This window comes from Ixodes scapularis, unplaced genomic scaffold (assembly GCF_016920785.2).
Source record: "Ixodes scapularis isolate PalLabHiFi unplaced genomic scaffold, ASM1692078v2 PGA_scaffold1__304_contigs__length_218370807, whole genome shotgun sequence".
Classification (NCBI taxonomy): Eukaryota; Metazoa; Arthropoda; class Arachnida; order Ixodida; family Ixodidae; genus Ixodes; species Ixodes scapularis.
The window spans coordinates 82,844,296-82,862,690 of NW_024609846.1; the positions used below are offsets into that span (position 1 = coordinate 82,844,296).

The 18,395-nt window shown below is 46.1% G+C and overlaps 1 protein-coding gene across 1 annotated transcript in view; it reads right to left on the minus strand.

Moving 5' to 3' along the window:
* The window catches only part of LOC8033375 (carboxylesterase 5A), a 62,427-nt gene extending 57,769 nt beyond the window's left edge, over window positions 1-4,658 (minus strand). Inside the window, exons 1-2 of the mRNA XM_040207391.3 lie at window positions 4,487-4,658; window positions 1,362-1,412 (exon numbers count right to left, since the gene is read on the minus strand). Of these exons, the coding sequence (XP_040063325.1) occupies window positions 1,362-1,412; window positions 4,487-4,605 (170 nt within the window). The 5' untranslated portion in view covers window positions 4,606-4,658. The remainder of the gene's footprint in view (window positions 1-1,361; window positions 1,413-4,486) is intronic.
* Window positions 4,659-18,395: the final 13,737 nt, after the last annotated feature.

Consider the following 18,395-nt stretch of genomic DNA (forward strand, 5'->3'; position numbering starts at 1 on the left):
AAATAATGCACCGGGGGCCACGTCTCGTAACGCTAGAGAGTGAGTAAAAACAGCCGTAGCGACGTAACTAAACTATGGAGACAAAGAAAACAAAAAAGTAGAACCTACAGCGTCAAGGACTTTCGAAAGATTAAGAACGACTGTTACGAGCAACAGCAATCGACAGATTCGAGTGATATTTATAAAATCACTCCAATTGTGACGCAGAAGAAAATGGTGCATTTTTTTTTTTCCTTACGGTATTTTAATTTTTGAAAGTCCCTCTGTCAAAATACGGTCGTCTAAATATTTGGCAAAACTACCTTTACTTCACAATCCTCCCATCTTTTGCGAGGGAGATCAAACACACAAAATCCTTGGTTTTAAGTAGTTTTTTTAATGTTTGGTTAAAATGCAGTGTTGGGCTAGTTTCACTCCCCAACTTTCTAGGACATCAATGCCGATCGGCACATGCTCTAAAATGAGAATTTCAACTGAACATCGCAACAACAAACATATGTTCCTCAGTAATATTTTAGACGAAGTCATACAACATCAATAAGCAGTAATTAAACATTTTAACGCGTATAGTTTTTATTTCACGGCTCTACACTTTTTGTTTTGCATTGGATTCTATAGGCCTCGTTTACAAAATTATAAGTGTCAACTTTTCTTGATAGAAGATTGGGATGTTCTCGAGTACCGTAATTCCTTGGTATCATAGAACACAGATCAATTAGAAGTTTAATATTTCCTCGAAATCTTTTTATTCAACGGAATGTCCCAGAATGTGGGCCATTGAAGTTCAATTTTAACGTAATGCAAAAAAAAAAAATATATATATATATATATAAAACGGGGACGACGCAGACGATGACAACAGGTCACAGCGCAACTTTCAACTTAATTATCTAAGAAAAATAATCACATATACATATCAAGATTTTACAAAAGCGAACAAGTGCTTGCATAACAAAGTGGAGGTATGATAATCAAATCTAATCGTGCCTGAATCAAGCATTATGGTTGAACTCCTTGTCTAACAATAAAAATGAAAGGGCTCTGACGCAGGCGCTGCTGCCATACAAGTTCATTAGACATGCCTCATAGATTCGTCGGGCTTATTGGCGCGAGAAATTCACGAGCCACTTTTGTTTGCTCTTTTCAAATGAGGGCAAAATCTACGTCATTGTCGCAAGGAAAGGTGGCGGAAAAAAAAAACATGTAAAGTTCGCGAATATAACCCTTTTTATTACTTTCCTTGACTATTATTTTTTTATATGCTAAATTTGATGGAGGTGCTGACGCTGGCTTCTGAGTGCCGTCCTAACTTATTCATCAACGCAAAAACTCAAGCATGGAATAATTTCAGGTTTCCGTACCTTTTGGTCGAGAGCTCCTTTCCGTGGTCAGGTCGGAAGCATGAGGCGGAGCTGAATATAATTAACGTAAACCTTAACTTCTTTCTGGATACTTTATACCATTCTCTATGCAAGTATCACCACAAAAATCACTCAAAATAACGTCCTTCTGAGCGCACTCCAGGTATTTCTTTGGGACCTCATGGTTTCGGTGAAATATATTAGGTCCTCAGAAAAACAAGATGGTATTCTAGTACTTGCAAGACGTTATATTTCTTAAATACCTCTTAGTGCTAGGACATTTTCATCTGGTTCATACATTTTTCGTACAACCCCAAAAAATATTTATATTTCCCTAATTATGGGCTCGAGAGCTCTTCAGAGCGGCACGTGCTTTCACTTGTCAAGCGTCTGTTCGATGGGTGTATTGATCTTATATGTGATGCTCGCTCTCGTTCAGGTCCCGTACCCGCGGGCCTGCTCATACCACAAGAACAAGACATTGGCGGAATTTTTTACTTATTATTTCTTATTGGGACCTAAAGTAGGGAGGGGGTGGATTAGCTAAACACGGCACAATGATACCTGCTGGAGTCCTTGTGCCGCTTCCAAATGTTTCTTACGCAAATCGCGTAAGCAAATGTGGGAGATAGAGAAAGGCTAGCGCGCGGATCACTGAGGCGTGTTTGCCTATTGGCCCGTTTACTTAATTACTCCGCAATTTTTTTCAAACACGCTACACAGAGCCGTTTATACTGGGAGAGTTCGGCGGATGGGAGGGGCTTACGGCCCGCTAGGTTTAGCGGATTCAGCGGGTTCCGCTCCCGCCATGATGTGCCTCATGGCAAGTGGGTCGACCCCACTGACGTGCGATGCATACGCGTGTAGGTTTTGCCGTTCGCGCTTTTGTTGTCCTGAGGAGAAAGTCGGAAAACAACCATTTTGTGATTCGGTTCTTTATTCATGTAAAAACTAGCAAACAAATCGCCCATTTACGAACGGCACTCGTTTATAAATGGGGAATCGCTCAAAAACACCCGACGTCCGATACAGCTCAGCGGCCTTGTGCGCATTTTTTAGTGGGTAAGTTCGAATGTCTGGATCGCTCCCCGCCTGTTTACCACATCACAAGGTTTGTGCACCGCTGTGCGGAATACGGCAGACCGATCGTGATTTTCCGCCGTGCTTCTTCACCTGCCGCTCTTTTGGTGTTTTTTTTTTTTTTTTTTTCTGACATTGTTTGGTTTGCTGCGAAGAATCAGCGTCGGCATCGCGTTGTGCCTGAGCTTTTTGGCATCGACAACCGCTTTCGAGTTCACTGTTTAAGGAATGCACCTAAAAAAAGAAAAAAGCATGACAAATAAGTATTTACTACGCGTATAAAAAAAAAAAAAAAGAAAGATATCACTAGCGAGGGAAAAGCGCTTGCGAGACGGCGAAGCGGAGCTACCAGGCCGCTTCTAAAAACTCGACCGTAGAGAAAGCTACGAGAGCGAGATGAATGCTTTCAACGGGTCGACGGAGCGCGTGCGCTCGTACAGTGCACGCGTCGTTTAGCGCAACGTGCACGTGCTTGCAGCGAACGGCTCCGCTCGCACTTACACTGAAATACAGTATACACAGTTCAAAGTTGGCAAGCTATACTTCGTCTCACCTTAGCATGGACTATTGTTAGCCGCGCGTGCCAAAAGCCCGAGCTAGTTGCTTTGGATGAAGCCTTGGCGACTGTACGAGCGCTCGTGCAGCGAGTGCTCCAGTCAAGGCAGTCGAAGCTAGCCGCTCGCGCTTGCACAGGCTTCCCAGTTAGTCCGTGCTAAGGTGAGATGAAGTATAGGCCGCTCGCAAGTATCAGGTCTTGCGCGGCAAGACACGGCTTCGTGATCAGCGAACACGCTCGCCTGACGCTGCCGCGTCAAGTCGCGGCATAGTTTTAGTCAAAATAAAACGCGTTTAACTCACAAAATAAATTAATTATAATATTACCTCGCACCATCGAGAACTTGAAGTCGGCTTCCACTTAGCCCTCCTTGTTTTGGCCTCCCGGGTCCTGTGCCTTGCAGGGTTTTCTTTTTCTTGCGGGAACCGGTACATCCTGAACCCTTCTTTCGCGCTGTTCGAGCACCCAACGGCACTACAGCACTCTATTACGTTTTCTTCTAACGTTTCCCGCAGCGCAGAGCGATCATTTTCACCGTCGTCTCTCGCTCCACCCTAGTCAGACGGCTGCCGGCTCGAGACGACAAGGCACATCATGGCGGACGACGAGACTCGGAATGCAATGCGCACAGTTGCCAAGCTGTTCGATCAGTGCTGCCAGACTGGCTGCTGGATCAATAGACCGCCGAACTCTCCCAGTATAAAAGGCTCTGACGCTACCCGGTCAGTAAATACGACAACTCCCCCCCCCCCCCCTTTTTTTTTTCCTCTTTTTTCTCTCTCCCCGTAAACCAGGCGATGTAACATCAATCACAACGCGCCAATCAAAGAACCATAAATGGCTCGTTGAGTTATTTCACAAGCTTTTCTGAATACGTGTCCGGTAGGAACCAGCGTTCTCGGCTAGTTGACGACGAAGCACCTCGCATAAACAGGGATTCTCTAAGCTCCCACAAAAGCTCCCGCAATCATGGTTCTCAGTTCGGACAAATGTTCCTAGAAGCACTGCTCACTGTATTCACATACAAGTTAAGAATGCGCCAGAAGCTCCTCCCACACCCCCCTTACCGCCAGCCAGTGCTCCTACGCAAAGCGATATAGTATGCTACCGAAGCGCACATCGCCCTAACGTCTGCGTGGATCGGTTTGTACTGCTTACCCTCAAGAAAGACAAAACAAACTGGACACAGAAAAGCAACAACAACAACGACAAAGCTTTATCTAACTATCCGGGTAAAAACTGGGAGAGAGGAGGAGGCGAGAGCGCGCGCAGACGCCAGAGGGACGAGCTCTGACTGGAAATATTAGAGGGTAAACTCAAAGCTAGCTGCCTTTGTATCTATTTACTCTTCGAATGCGTTCGAATGCCGCGCGTTATATAACGTTGCCGTCTTCCGAAAGGAAACAATCCGGATGCCATTCAGGGTTGCCACAACTGTGTGCTTTGATTGTGGTGTGCTCTGGCAATGCCTTGGAGGGACACGGCTCACCTCTTGACCGAGTGTGTTTCCCTGCCCTGTTCAGTCCTCAGGCCCGACCCGACGCTGCTCCCGTGCACGCGCTCGTTGTAGTAGGGCGCCGCCCCGACGTCCAGGGTTTCGTCCAGCATGCAAGTCTCGCGACACGAGATCAGGTGGCCGCTCAGTTCGCGGCTAACATGACTGCCAGACTGTAGGAAAAAGAACGGAACAATAAAATTGCGGCACTACTTTGTTCTGAACTGAGAAAATTACGTTGTGTGAGAGCGTGTTATCGTCGATAACTTTGTGTAACACACGGCCGAGCTGAAATTTTGGTCGCGGCTGATTAGAAGCGTCTGGGATTGAAAACTGATGATTTTGAGTCCTGTGATTTCCCTACACATCCCCTAGGGGGAGTGTACACCGCCCCCCTTGTTTTTTTGAAGGCACCTCCTTAATTTGGCACGACTCCTCTATTCTCAATGCCTCTCCCTAACCCCCGTCCCTCCCGCCCCCTCCCCCTAAAAATTTAGAAACTCCCCCTATAATTTCAATTCGTGCGGAAATCCCTGTTTGAGTCCGAACACTGTGAGGTATCTCACGGTGTGCGCATGTCAGGTAGGATCGCGTACCTTAACTTCTGATCACGTGAAAGATACCTCTTCTAAAATCAAAGCGATATATACGGCATACTGCCGCGCAAAGCATATTGGTAACCCATTGGCCCCTAATACCCGTGCCACACGGGCCACTCGAATGCCATTTACAACGAATGATATTTGTGTGATCGGCGAATCAGTTCGCAATCTGACGGGCGTGGAATGCGCTACGCCCGGAGTGTCGCGCGCTGATTGGTCGTCCGCTCAAATGTCATTCGTTGTAAGTGGCATTCGAGTTGCCCGTGTGGCACGGGTATAAGTTTCGGTTTCGATTGGCCAACCTCACTTCACGACTTCCCGTCCCGACCGAATACAGTGCTCGCATTTTCACATATATGTGACTTTCCTTAAATTTATGATCCTGTAGCTGTTACCAATACGGAGAGAATGCTGGGGTACGCGTTTATTCGGGTGTCCAACTTGCCAGAGTTTGTCCGCAGGTAAACACGTACCACTACAATCGCACATGGAACTTGGAAGAAGGAGTATACTGGGCCGGTCATCCTGTTCCATTCTCTTCTGATTGCCGTAGATTTCTAGAAGTGATCTGTGTGCCGGGAGGGTTATGCTGCTCTATGGAGCTGCAGCCAGGCCGCCAGAAAGATACGGGTCGCGACCAGCCGTACTCCTACTTCCCGCTAAGCGTAGGCAGGCCCTTATGACCGCTGGAGGTCCGTGATTCAACGGGGCAATCACGAAGATAAATGGGTACAATGCAAGCGAGCGCTGACTTCCTTTTCATGCGATGCTGAGATACACTGCTTCGTCAACAGTGCAATCGAAACTGAAAACATGTCACTCCTCTCCATGACCAAACAGGTCCCATTATGCAACGTGCGCAGTGTCGCGCGCGGGGATTTTTGGAATTGGTCTATTTGCTTTTCGGGTACATCCTATTGTCCGTACTGCAAAACTATCGAGAATACAAAGAACTACTTTTTTTTTTTTTTGGCCTTTAATATATGAGCCGGCGACACCGTTATTTGGCGCAACTATTCTCAACGCTGGGTATTCCTATCACTATGCAGAACATTCTTTCGTTTGAGGCGATTTCCCTTCGCTTTGCACATAACGCTCTTTGCACAACCATCTGCGATTACATTGCCAAGACATTACAGTCTCAATGCAAACATCAAGTTTATGTAAACAAAATCTACACAAGTGGCTTCCGTTATTGTTTTTTATCGCACTGCCTCTCGACCAATCCCCTCCTTGGCCCAGCGCAAAGAACGCAAGAATACAAACAACACGAAATCATCATGCGTAAAATACTTTTTTTTTTTTTTTTTTTTTTTTTATTTAGGCGTTTTTGCACCGAAACTCATAACGTAATTTCCGGCGAAAAAAAAAAAAAAAAAAACATTGGCTGTCGTTGTGGTTGTATGTTGGCATACGCCAACCAATAGGAGTGATTGTTACCCGCAAGGGAGCCCCGCTACGGCGGCAAAACTACATAATGTTCTCACAGTCGTATAAATAGTATACTTTCCCGGTTGAAACCTCTCACTATTAAACCAATAGTATGAATCGACCGAAGCGGTCATAAATATTATGGCCACTGACAGCTTAAAATACAAAGAGCGAAAGCCATGGCGAGATCCACGCAATCCAGCCAACGAAGTGGTGTCATTAGCCGATAAGATCATCCAAGAGCGAATCACCAAGCAACACGCGGGAACATAGTAAGACTGGACTTGTACGATACTCAATACAAGTAATCAAATTACTTGTAATTGGTTACTTCTTTGGGGTAATTTTGTAATCGCTCGAACACATTTATTAGGAAGTAATCCCAAGAGTAATCTGATTACTATTGAAAGTACTAAACTTAGTTGTAACCTTTACTATTGTTTCTTTCCCATCCTAATGGCGTCCTCTGTTTGTACACTTTTTCTACCAAGGAATCCTCGAACCAAGTCTCGGACAGAAGGAAGGTTTAACGAAATCGGCAGGTTAAGAAGATAAGTAGTTTCTAGTTAGGTGATTCTAAACTGATATTAGTTAGTACGAAAGGCGCGTTCGAAATGCGGCAGAATAATCGATCTTTTTTTAATATATCAAGTAATCGCAAAAGTAAGGGCAAATTACATTTCTTCTCGAGTAATCAAGTAATCTAGCTGAACACGTTTTAACCGTGCAATTGTAATTGTAATCGATTACTGTTTTGAGTAACGTGTGAAAAAATTAATTTTCAGTTTTTTTTTTTTTGTTTTTTTTTTAAGCTTGCAATTAGTATGGCCATACATTTTATTAATTATAAAAAAGCGTAATTATTTTAGCACGAACCAGTTGTGGGACACGTTGTCGGAAACTCGTAAACGGGAACCCGAAAATTCTCCGTACCGGGGAGTTAATATGGAAATAATAAGAAGGTCAATGGACCCGTATATATTGTGTTATTATTGTTGCTGTTTCCAAAATATTTTTTTAACTTACTCTAAGAGAGGTTTGTCCAAATACTAGTATCTAAATAATTAGATAATGTTTTCGTGTTTTTTTTTTAATTCTGAATATTTAGGTTGTAGGCAATCGATGAGCTCGGAAAGGCTTAACCAATTTAAAGGGACCATAAAATGATTTTCCAACTTCTTCCTTCTTAGTTTTATCTTAAAGTCAAAGGCGGACCATTTTGTTAAAACACACCAGACTGGGTGAGAAAGATGAAACAAACAAAAGTAGAACAGGCAGTATTTTTCACTGTGTTTTCGTTATTCGTACCTGAAGCAGGCTTAGTTCCCTTTTCATATACAGTTTGGTTTACATCGCCGTCGTCAACCACATTCTTGATTGAGACTTTCGCGGCCCTCAACAGTTAGTACGTCGGTTGGCAGAACTGAAAGCTGAAGTGGCCTTTTCGAAATATACCTTCGGAATAAGTTCGTTTACCCTGAACCCTTTAGGCACCTGTCCACACCTGCTATTCCATGGTCCACAAAGAAGAAGATTTTTAATACCTACAGAAACGGAGCAAGTAAAAACATTCTGGCCGACCGCAACGCCAGTGAAAGTCTGTGGTTTTTACTGCTAGGAAAGGACTACAAGCATCACAAAGACTATAAAACCAATGGGATGACATCAAGATGACCCACTTCAACGGGAATTGGTGCGTAAAGTGGAAGCATGTTTTGGACAGCGTTAATATGCTGAGCACTTGCGAAAACAAAGTGGAAAAGATGGTGCATGGAAATGTTGGGTTGTAGAAGCGCCAAGGATTTATTGATGATCCGAATGTAAACGACTTTCTGAATGTGTCCCGAGAATCTCTTAGAAACCCATGTAAAAAAGTTCTATCCAGAAGGACTGAAGAGCTTTCGACTAAGGGGCCCTTTTGACTAAGGGGCCCCAGTTTTATTTAAACGTAAAGCCGTCAAGATTGAATGTCTTCTCGTCGAATCAGACAGCTTCTAATATTTAGTCATGATGAAAGGCAGCATTTGTAGATCAAGCAGTTGGTCGGTAGCAAAGAATCATGGTCATGAATTACTCAACAGAAAGAAGAAACTTTAGAGAAGTAAATAGCTCATTCACGCGGCCAGCATAGAGTACCTTTAGCGTAGTTCATTTTGCAATCGGCGACCGAACCCGTTCTCTTGGGTAGCGAGCACTTGTCAAGCGCGGAGGTTCGCGAACGGATTCACCACTGGCCATGAAGGTCCCCTAGCAAAAGGTACATTTACGACTGTGTGCACGGGAGTACAAGAGCGGTTTGAGACGTCGTTTTCCTGACTTTTTTCTTTGTCTCTTCTACTTTTGATTGTTTCAAGATTATTTCTCCCAGTCTCGGGTGTCTTCACAAAATGGCAAACTCACACCAGCTCGCCTGCGCCCTCACTGTGTTTACGTCAAAAGTGGAATGGGAAATTACGTGGTCGTGACGTAGTTTTGCAACGCATGCGATAACTCCAAACTGCCACCGTGCTTTTTAAGCACACCATAGAACTTCTTGTCATTCGCCAGTGACGATAAGTTCCGTCAGGGCACTCATGGCCATGAATGCCACTTCAAATTTTCGTTGATGGATTGATTCTTACCAAGCGCATACGTCCGAGTGACGCAGTGCTCGTCTCCAATCTGTGACCTGGGTTCGGCTGACATGTTTGGGCACCACCAGTGCATCACAGTGAAAAAGCGGAAAGCTTTCGAAGGAGAAAGGTAAAAAATAATCCCCTATAATCTCAAATTTTCGTACCGAAAAACAGGCTTTTGACTTCCTACTGTCGTGTATTAGTTTTCTGTTGGGGCACCAAACGATACGTGATTAGTAAAATCCCAATTTATCCCAGCTCACGATTAATTTCATGGTTCCTTTAGAACAGACTTGTACACGTTACTGAAAAAATGTAACCGATTACAATTACAATTACTACAGTCAAAAAAGTAACCGATTACCGTTACTGATTACTGCCTCCCAGAAGTAATTGAACAATTACTGCAAAGTAATTGATTACTTTTCACGTTACTTTCACGTTACTTTTTATTGCGATGACAGAAATACACAAATACACAGTAAAATATTGCGTACACAATTTTGTTTGGTTATTGTTTCCTTTTTTTTTTTGTTTTCAGACCCGGACCTTGTCGTGTAGCTGACGCGTCGACCTAAGGAACAAAGCCCACTAAAAAGTCAATAGCGAGTTCCCGCTTCCCGTCGACTTTATCAGCAATCTGCAACGAGATCCGGAACTCCCCAGCCAAGGCTGGTGGCGCGCTTGTAGAAGAGCGTGGCGTAAAAGAAAAAAGGATTTGCCGACTAATCCTAGTTTTATTTTTTTTAGATGTTAAAAAAATGTCAATCATTTTTGCTCCATGGCTGAGTGACTATGCTGATTTTTGTGAGAAAAAAAATTGTGGGATGAAAAATGTAATTGGTAATTGTGTAATTGATTTTGTAATTGATTACAGAAAAAAAGTAATTGAATTACTCCGAGCGTTACAGCTTGACAAATGTAATTGAAGCGTTACAAAATTACACTTAACTGTAATTGATTACAAGTAATCAATTACTTGTAACGCGTTACGTACAAGTCTGCTTTAGAACCATAAAGAGCGAAAGAAAAAAAAGAGAAAAATAATCGCAGACAGCAAAAAAAAAAAAAAAAAAATGCGAAACAGCAAAAAAAAAAAAAAGAATAGGATTCTCGTTTTACAGTTGACGTTCGAAATTCGGATCCTGTTAGGGAAGAGTTTTCGTTTTGTCATATTTCTGAAAGGGGTTTTGCGTCCTCTGTCATGGTGACCCGAGGCTTTCGTCGACAGATCGTTTTCATTTTTGCAGTTATGGAGAGATTCGACTACCGTCTAAAAGTGGAGAGCTCACCGTAATATGGGTTCCGCTTTCCACGTTCGCCATGGTTCGTCTAGGGCAGCTTCTTGCCGGCTACGAGAGAGTCGCGCGCAGTCTCGCGCATAAACAGAACGAGGATTTAGGACTGACTTCTTCTTCTGCTGCTTTTGGCCCACGGGTGAGGTCACGGTTCCACAACGCACATGTGCGCGCCGCAGGTGACGTCAGCAGTGCGACTCAAGCGCAAAGCGGAGGAATCGACATCACGGGCGCGCTTCGCCGTCTCCGTTTCTGTTTGAAGACGGGTACAAGGATCGAAATTTCTCGTCCTGTAACGTCTACTACGAATCTTTCAATTAAAATTTTACATCATTCCTAGATAAATTCGAGCGTTAGTTCTCCCACTACATTATGCCTCGAAAATAAAAAAAAGATAACGAATACGGTAAGTGAAAACGTTTAAGTTAATTACCTATCTAATTAACCCATTTAGCCTTTTTTTTCTAGTGGTCCCCATAGCTACCAACTTAGCCCCAAGACTAAAATAACCCTAACTCAACTTTGCTTTTAAATTCTGGTCCCGAAACACGAATTAAGAAACGTGAGGATAATAAGCCCCGCCTTCCGTTTCTTAAGCTGTCGAAGACTATGGATCGAGCCAAGTTGCAGATTTCCTTCAAGACAAATCGTGAGCGTAACATTCTTTTATTTCGCCCCTTTATCTAGAGCGCCTATAGCGACAAATTCGAAATTTTATACGTGTTCTATTTTATTCGACGTGGCATATCAGGTGTGGTCTGGGGCTGCATGTGACGGTCTTCGAGATTTCAAGTCTGACTCTCCCAGTCTCCCAGTTCTTGAAGAAAGCTGGGCTTGAGGAGGGCGCATCGCTCGTCGCTAGAGTTCGCTGACTGGTGCAGGGCATCGATGCCGATTTGCACTGAACTCCTGCGCTTGGCGCTGTACAGAGGCCAGGGGCGTCCATCCACTGCAGGCAGTTGCCTGCATGCGACGAACGCTTATTACAATATACGATAACGTTACAATGCATGCTCAAGTGGCGCCTGCGAAGTATGATTATCGGAGCATCTATATAATATCCTCTGTCACACTTAGCCGCGGTTAGGGTGCCGTGTTACAAGTGGCTAATTCGGTTAAGGATATCCCGGCAAAATATTTTGCCATATCTCCGGCAAGGGCGTTCGCGTGGTCAAAGGCCGGCGGGTGCGCGCCGCTCGGGTGGTGCTTCTCAGGCGTGTGCCAGCAATTATCTGGAACAATTTTTGCCCAAATCGCAAGAGGTCGGCCAGCTTGTCCACCAGACCGTGTCGTGTATCGCCATATCTGAATAGGGAAAGGAAACCAGACGAAACGAGGCTCGCCAATCCGCCTCGCAAGTGGGCTCATTTTCGTCTTCTGCGCATGGGGAAGGAAGTAGCGGTGACGTCAGAACGCCGAGCCCTGATTGGCTGATCGCGACCCCCTATTTGAGCGTCGTCTGCTCCTTGGAAACATCGTCTGCTCGCAACGTCGTCCGCGTTTGTCTCACCTTTCCTGCGACTTTCGGAAGTCGAGCGAGCTCGACTTCGCCTTTCAGAGAGGGCAGACGAAACAACTCGAGCGGTACGTTGTTTTTGTCTAACTAGCAGACGCGCATCAAGGAGAGAAGTCAAAAGACTCACTGGCGATGTGTCCCGAGGCGCCGAGGTTTGTTTGCTAAAAACCGAGAGTGAGCGTGTTAGTGTCCGCAAGTTCCCTCCCAAATACTTCTTCCCTCCTTTCGTGTGCGGCAAGTCTCCTCACTCTTTAGCGGCGTCGGCGGGTTCGCGCAGTTAACATCGTCTGCTTTACGAAGCGATAGCTGCTTTACCTTTCCTGCGTCTATCGGAGATTCACCGCTTTTTTTCCGGCGAGAGTCACCGTTGCCTCGGAAAACAAGGAGATGACAAGAGGAAGAGATTGACCTTTTAAGCTAAAATTTAGGTCAGTGATCAAGGTATAAGACGCGAAGGGTTCACAAGGGTCGCGCGGGCATATTCCATTCAGCGCGCCAGCCGGTCGTGGGCGGACGGTCGCCGAGTCGGAGTGCCTGCTAGGCCTATCTGCCGAACTCACTTGGTCGTTGTCGGTGGAATCGTGGCCGTTGGAGCTTTTCCCGGGTGTTTGTGGATCCAGCGTTCTTGTTCGTCGTGGTCTGTTTCAAGTCCCTTTTACTTTCTTCTTGCTGCTTGAAGTCGGGACGCGTGAGAAGCGCACGTAGAAAAATAAACGTCCGTTGGTCGTCGCGACCGCGACGCTGTCGGCCATGCTGATTTGATCGCAAGAAGTGCGTAAGACAGCTTCGGAGCTGTCGTACGATTTCGTCGTAACCTGCGCAAAACTTACGAAAATTTAATTTCGTGAATACGAATTTGTTTTTAAGTTTTGTCTTACGCACATTTTTGGCGTAAGATCGTTTCGTGAATCTGGCCTCTGCACTTCCGAAAGTCGCAGGAAAGGTAAGACAGACGCAGACGACGTTGCAAAGAAGCAGACGACGCTCAGATAGGGGGTCGCGATCAGCCAATCAGGGCTCGGCGTTCTGACGTCACCGCTACCCCTTGCGCAAGAAGCAGACGAACTTGCCCTCCGCATAGCGGGTTCGAGTTGCATACATAGCCATCAAGATAGATATCATATTATGTTGCGTTAAATGATAGTAAACAAATACAAATAATTGATGTTTTAATAGAATTCAACATTTTTGGAAGACTTTTCCAGCTTGCGCGAGGTTAATTTTCTCTAAAACACCGTTGTAACAATATGTATAAATAAAGATGTAGCTCGATACTTGAAGACACATTACAATTTCAAAAAGTGTGTGGATTCTAGAAAAGAATAATAACGAGAAAATAGGATATAAACAGAAACGCTGGCAGGCCTTTTTTGGAGCCTTGTAAAATGGCAACAATTCTTCTGAAATTCAAACGATATATTCGCAACTTTAACGACCTATAGGGGGCGCGCTGGCGCCTATAAAGATGGCTGTCATCCAGATGATCATCGTTGAATAGCAGCAGCAGCAGTAATAGCAATAGCGGCGCGTAAGTAATTCTAGTTTTACTTTATACGGCCAGTATAAGAGCCTTACGTTATTTCTTCACGCCAGGAAGGTGTAGGTAAGCACCTTTATTGTAAGGTCAATCATCCAGGGTAGCTAAACTCGTGGAGGAAAACATTCTTCGCTTTTTGACGTAGCGGGGGGAGTGAACAAAAGAACGCCGAAAAGTTTCCTCCTCCCTGCGCGCGCTCAACTTCGCAACTTTTGACGAAAAATCCCCCGCGATCCCTAGGCGGTGCACGAGAGCACGAGACAGCGCGGGGAGGCGAGCGTTCACGCCGCTCGCTGTACGTTGTCTTTGAGCCCTCTAACGCCGACGATCCCGTCATGCCTCTCCCAGGCGAGGAGCGAGAGCAGACGACGAGAGTTCGTCTGCTACGATGAGGCATTCGCACAGCGGAACTGAAAGAAAAAGTTGGTTTTCTGCTCAAAATCTCGTCCCGCGGGTCACAAACTCAAACGCGAGCTTGAATTGTAAGCGTCTGATATTTCACTAACGGAGGAATCGACGGCCCGTGTTTTATTTGCAAAATTTGAGTCGTTTTGTAGCCGTACAGACGCTGAAACCTACCAGTGTGTAATGAAAGGCCCAGGACAACCACAGAGGCCGCGAGATCTAGCATCATTTGTGTATGGGTGAAAAGTGGAACATTTTTCGACAAAGCTCCCACAGCAGAAATCCGTGACGCATTCACTCAGCGTCCGGGAAGGCTAAACATGGAGACGTTGCCCGAGACTCAAGCAAAGTTATATTTGAACGGCAGCTATCTTGCCCCGTCATATTTTGTTTTGAGAAAGCTCTCGTTCTCAATGCCCTTACCAGGGAAATAAAAAGTCTTACGAAACGTATCGCTAGATGTTCCAAAGAACTAGATTTAAGCCGTATCCTTTCAGTGGTTCACTCTTAAAACGAACCAAGCTCTTGCGCGTGCAGTGCCATCAATTTCCTCAAGTGTATGCTGTTTTGTAGTCAGCTGGTTTCGGAAACTTACGCCGTCTGTAGATATCTCTGACAGTCGAGTTGCTTAAGTGGAAGTCATCGCAAATGTAAGTTGCACGTTGCAACAACCAATGTTTATATAGATAAACGATGGCAGCGACTGGGCACTCTCGCATTCCCACCCATCACGTCAAACAAAAAGGCGCTAGTTTCGGTTTGAGGTTGGTACTTTTCTACAACATCTATGGCGACAGCATCAGTCTGCACTCGGTGCATTCGGCAAGCTCGTTCGGGGCCTGTTCTCCGTGCAGCACTCGGCGGGTGTAATGAATTAGAACTCTCACAGTGCAAGTCTTGATCGCGAGTCGGGAGCCCGTAAATGCCCTCACCGGCGGCCATTGCTTGACGACAGGCAATACGCCGGGTCCTGTCTAGTTCTCCCTTCGTTTTCGTCTTGTTGCTTTTGCCTATTACATCATGCGGCAATACACGCAAGTCTAAGGGAGGAACACGCAAAAATTGGAAGCTTGTATGCGGTGCTCGAGGGCGAGCATTTTATGACGTGCTGCGATGATTATGTCGGATTCTTGGAGATCAAATAGACATTCGTCAAGCGTTTGAACATCGATTAAAAAAAATTGGCCGGAGCACGATTGACTTTACCGACGTCGCTTGCTTCGGTTGCTAAATAAATGGCACGTTCAGCGACTGAACGGCACGCTCCGAGTTTCAGTTTGTCACGGAAGCCCTCACAGCAGTTCAAAGAAAAAGCTTTCACCATGAAGCACTATGTACAAGCGGTCAAAACGATGCGAATATCCCCAGTAAAGGCATTCTAACTTATCATTTGCTGAGCTTTGATGACTCCGAAATCACGGATAACTCCACAATAACTCTCGGTAGCCCTTGTCTCATTGAACATATCACAGTTAACGCCCAACAAAGTCGCCCTGGACCCTCAACCACACAACATTTAGTTAAGCAAGATTGGTATTCTAACGCGTTAACAGTTAATATTGCCCACAATATTAACTGTTATTTGCGGAAACACGATAGAAGTTTCATGGTAGAGAACAACCTACTAACATAATAAAATTGAGTTTTTTCTGTTTCTCCTATAGCATGCACAAGATCGTGTCAAGCGATGACTGCCGGTGGTGCCGCTCGACCCCAGCAATACAGGCCTCTATCCGCGATCTAGCCTCCTAAGAAATCAGTGGTGCCAGTGCTATTAGACATTAATCGTTTATTTGCATCGGTACACCCATACCTGCCGGATGTCGGGACGAGGCGCAAAACCGTACATCCGGCCAATATTGAAGCCGGTTTTCGGCCGATATTGCCTCGACACTCGCCAAGAAGCAACGTGCTGTTTTGGCGACTAGTTTGTGTAATTTATTTGTTCAGTCATATTATTGGGTCCCGGGCCACTGTGTACACCCCAAAATTTCACCTTGACGAGAAGCAGGCTCGTAGCCAGAATTTTGTTTAAGGGGGGGGGGGGGGGGGGGGGGGAGGGGGGGGGCGACGACAAAGTGCTCTCTGAGGGAGAGGGACGAGAGGAGGCCCTGCAGCAAAATGGAAGATTTCGAGGGGGGGGGGGGGGCCTTATGCCCCCCTCCCCTTGGCTACGTGCCTGACGAGAAGGGGTATTGTAGTTTTACATCTTTATAAAAAGGTGCAGTGCATTATCACACGTTTTAAAAAACGTGTTTAAAAAATCACTCATTTTTAAAGGTGTGAGGTTTACATTTTTCATAAGGTCTATTGCTACACTTATTAGGGTGTTAGTTATGGGACAGCCCTCTTAAATGTATAGCCTGGCGAGAAGGGGTATTGTAGTTTTACATCTTGATAAAAAGGTGTAGTGCATTATCACACGTTTTAAGAAACGTGTTTAAAAAATCACACATTTTTAAAGGCGTGAGGTTTACATTTCTTTTATAAAGTCCATCGGGTACATTTATTAGGGTGTTAGTTATGGGACACCCCACTTACATGTATAAAGGTGTGAAAATGTTTAATGTATATATACCTCTAATGGAAGACAATCTCTTTCATGTGATTACATCGCGTGCCGATTAAACAATCTGTCGATGACACGTCGTTCGATGAACTGATCTGACCGCCAATGAGTGACGACTGCCAGTAGAATTTCGGGGAAATAATTCTGCCGGCTGCCGGGAGACTCGACCCTACCCAAGAATTACCCCGGTTCTTGTTTCTTTCCCAACATTCTGAATTGTATACCAGCTTACTAGTACCCCTTCCGACATTACAAAAAAAAAAAAAGAAAAAAAGAAAAACGATGGCAGTGCCAAAAACTCTGACAGCCCGGCTCACAGTCATGTGGGAGACTGACAGGTGCTCGTCAGTCGCCACCATGCCTTGAAAGCTACCGGTTCCGAAGAACCGGAGCGCGCAGAGAACTTGTTCCACGGTCCGAGGCGGCGAACGAAGCTCGTCGCAGAGTCAACGCACAACGGCTTTCGATAGCCTGTACTGTCGCCGAAAGTCGTCGTCGGGGAGTTGAAAGGCGTCCCCGGTGGTCTCAGTAGCGACGCCGACGGTGGCGGAAGATAAGCTCGGCCGCAGCGTACGGCACCGCCATGTTGACAAAGTTTAACTTCGCCTGGATCCGAAGCGAAGATCTCGAGCTCAAACCACGGCTCTCGCAAAGTTCGGAAACGTCACTTTGACGTCAGCGACAACTTCGACAAACGAGGTTTCTTTTTCACATAAACTTCGGAGGGATTTTGAGCGTCAGCAGGTCGCCTAGGGACAATCTGCAAAGCATTAATTTTAGCTTGGCGTAGGGATGTAGGGACAAGTGGGCGCTATGTCATCGGCGAAGCCGTTCAATCAGCGGGCTCCTCGCGCCCCTCACGCACCGCACACGCGCCTTGATGAACTTTGCTACATTCTGCCTCTCTCAAAGAAATGAGCGTTCGAGTGATTGACACCTCGCTCGGCGCGACGTCAGCGTCGCGAGAGTCCAATTAGCGCGTTCCGCAAACTTCGGGCACAAAGTTGTGCTTGACGAGTTTAGCGACCCAGGAGTTAGGGAGCGCGAATCTCACACCTCGGTACCACCATCGCTGAAAGTTGCGAATATTGAAATTGTATCCGTGTGCGGGCAAGACCCTACATATTTATTAATCTGCTCTTTTGTTAATTTTTCAATTTAATATTTCGTAGGCTCTGTGGACTGTGATAATGTCATTACACGGAAAATGTTGTGAAAGGCTACGACAGACCCGTACCACGTTTACAAGAGCGGCGCGTGCCCCTGGCTCACGTCGACCAAAGCACGCTCTCGCACCGACCGGCGGCTCGTGCGGGAGCTTTGGAGAACTCGGCTCTCGATACAACCTTTGTACAAGCTGGGTGTCTGCGTGTGCGTGTAGATGACTCTTCAGGGCCGCCCACACTAGCGAGAAAACGCGCGTGGCACGCCGATCGCGGCAAGTAACAAAATGTCGCCGAAGCACAGTCAGCGCCACGAGCGCGTGCAGAGACACGCCCTTTATCTTCCCGCTTAACCGATTTATCGGCGCGCCGGGCGCGTTTTCTCGCTAGTGTGGGCGGCCCTTTCAGCGAGCGAGCCACCACGCCGAGAGACCCGCCACGAACTTCTTCGGCATTGGCTGGCCTCTGGCACACGAACCTCTTCCACATTGGCTGCCGAGGACCACGTAGGCCCCTGCGATTGGACAAGCCAGTGGACGGCGAGATGGCGAGGCGGATATATAAAGAAAGGACACCCGTGAAGTTGTTGTGGTACGAACACTGAAAAAATTTTGTAATTAATGTAAATATAGTGTGTTCTGTTTTGCTGAGCTCGTCGCCTCCCGGCTCCTCGATCCTGTCTCCTACCCGGCACAAGGTAGTGTCGCCGGGCTGGGAGCCTTCGTCGGAACCCTCAATCACGACAGCGTGTGCGGGCAAGACCCTAC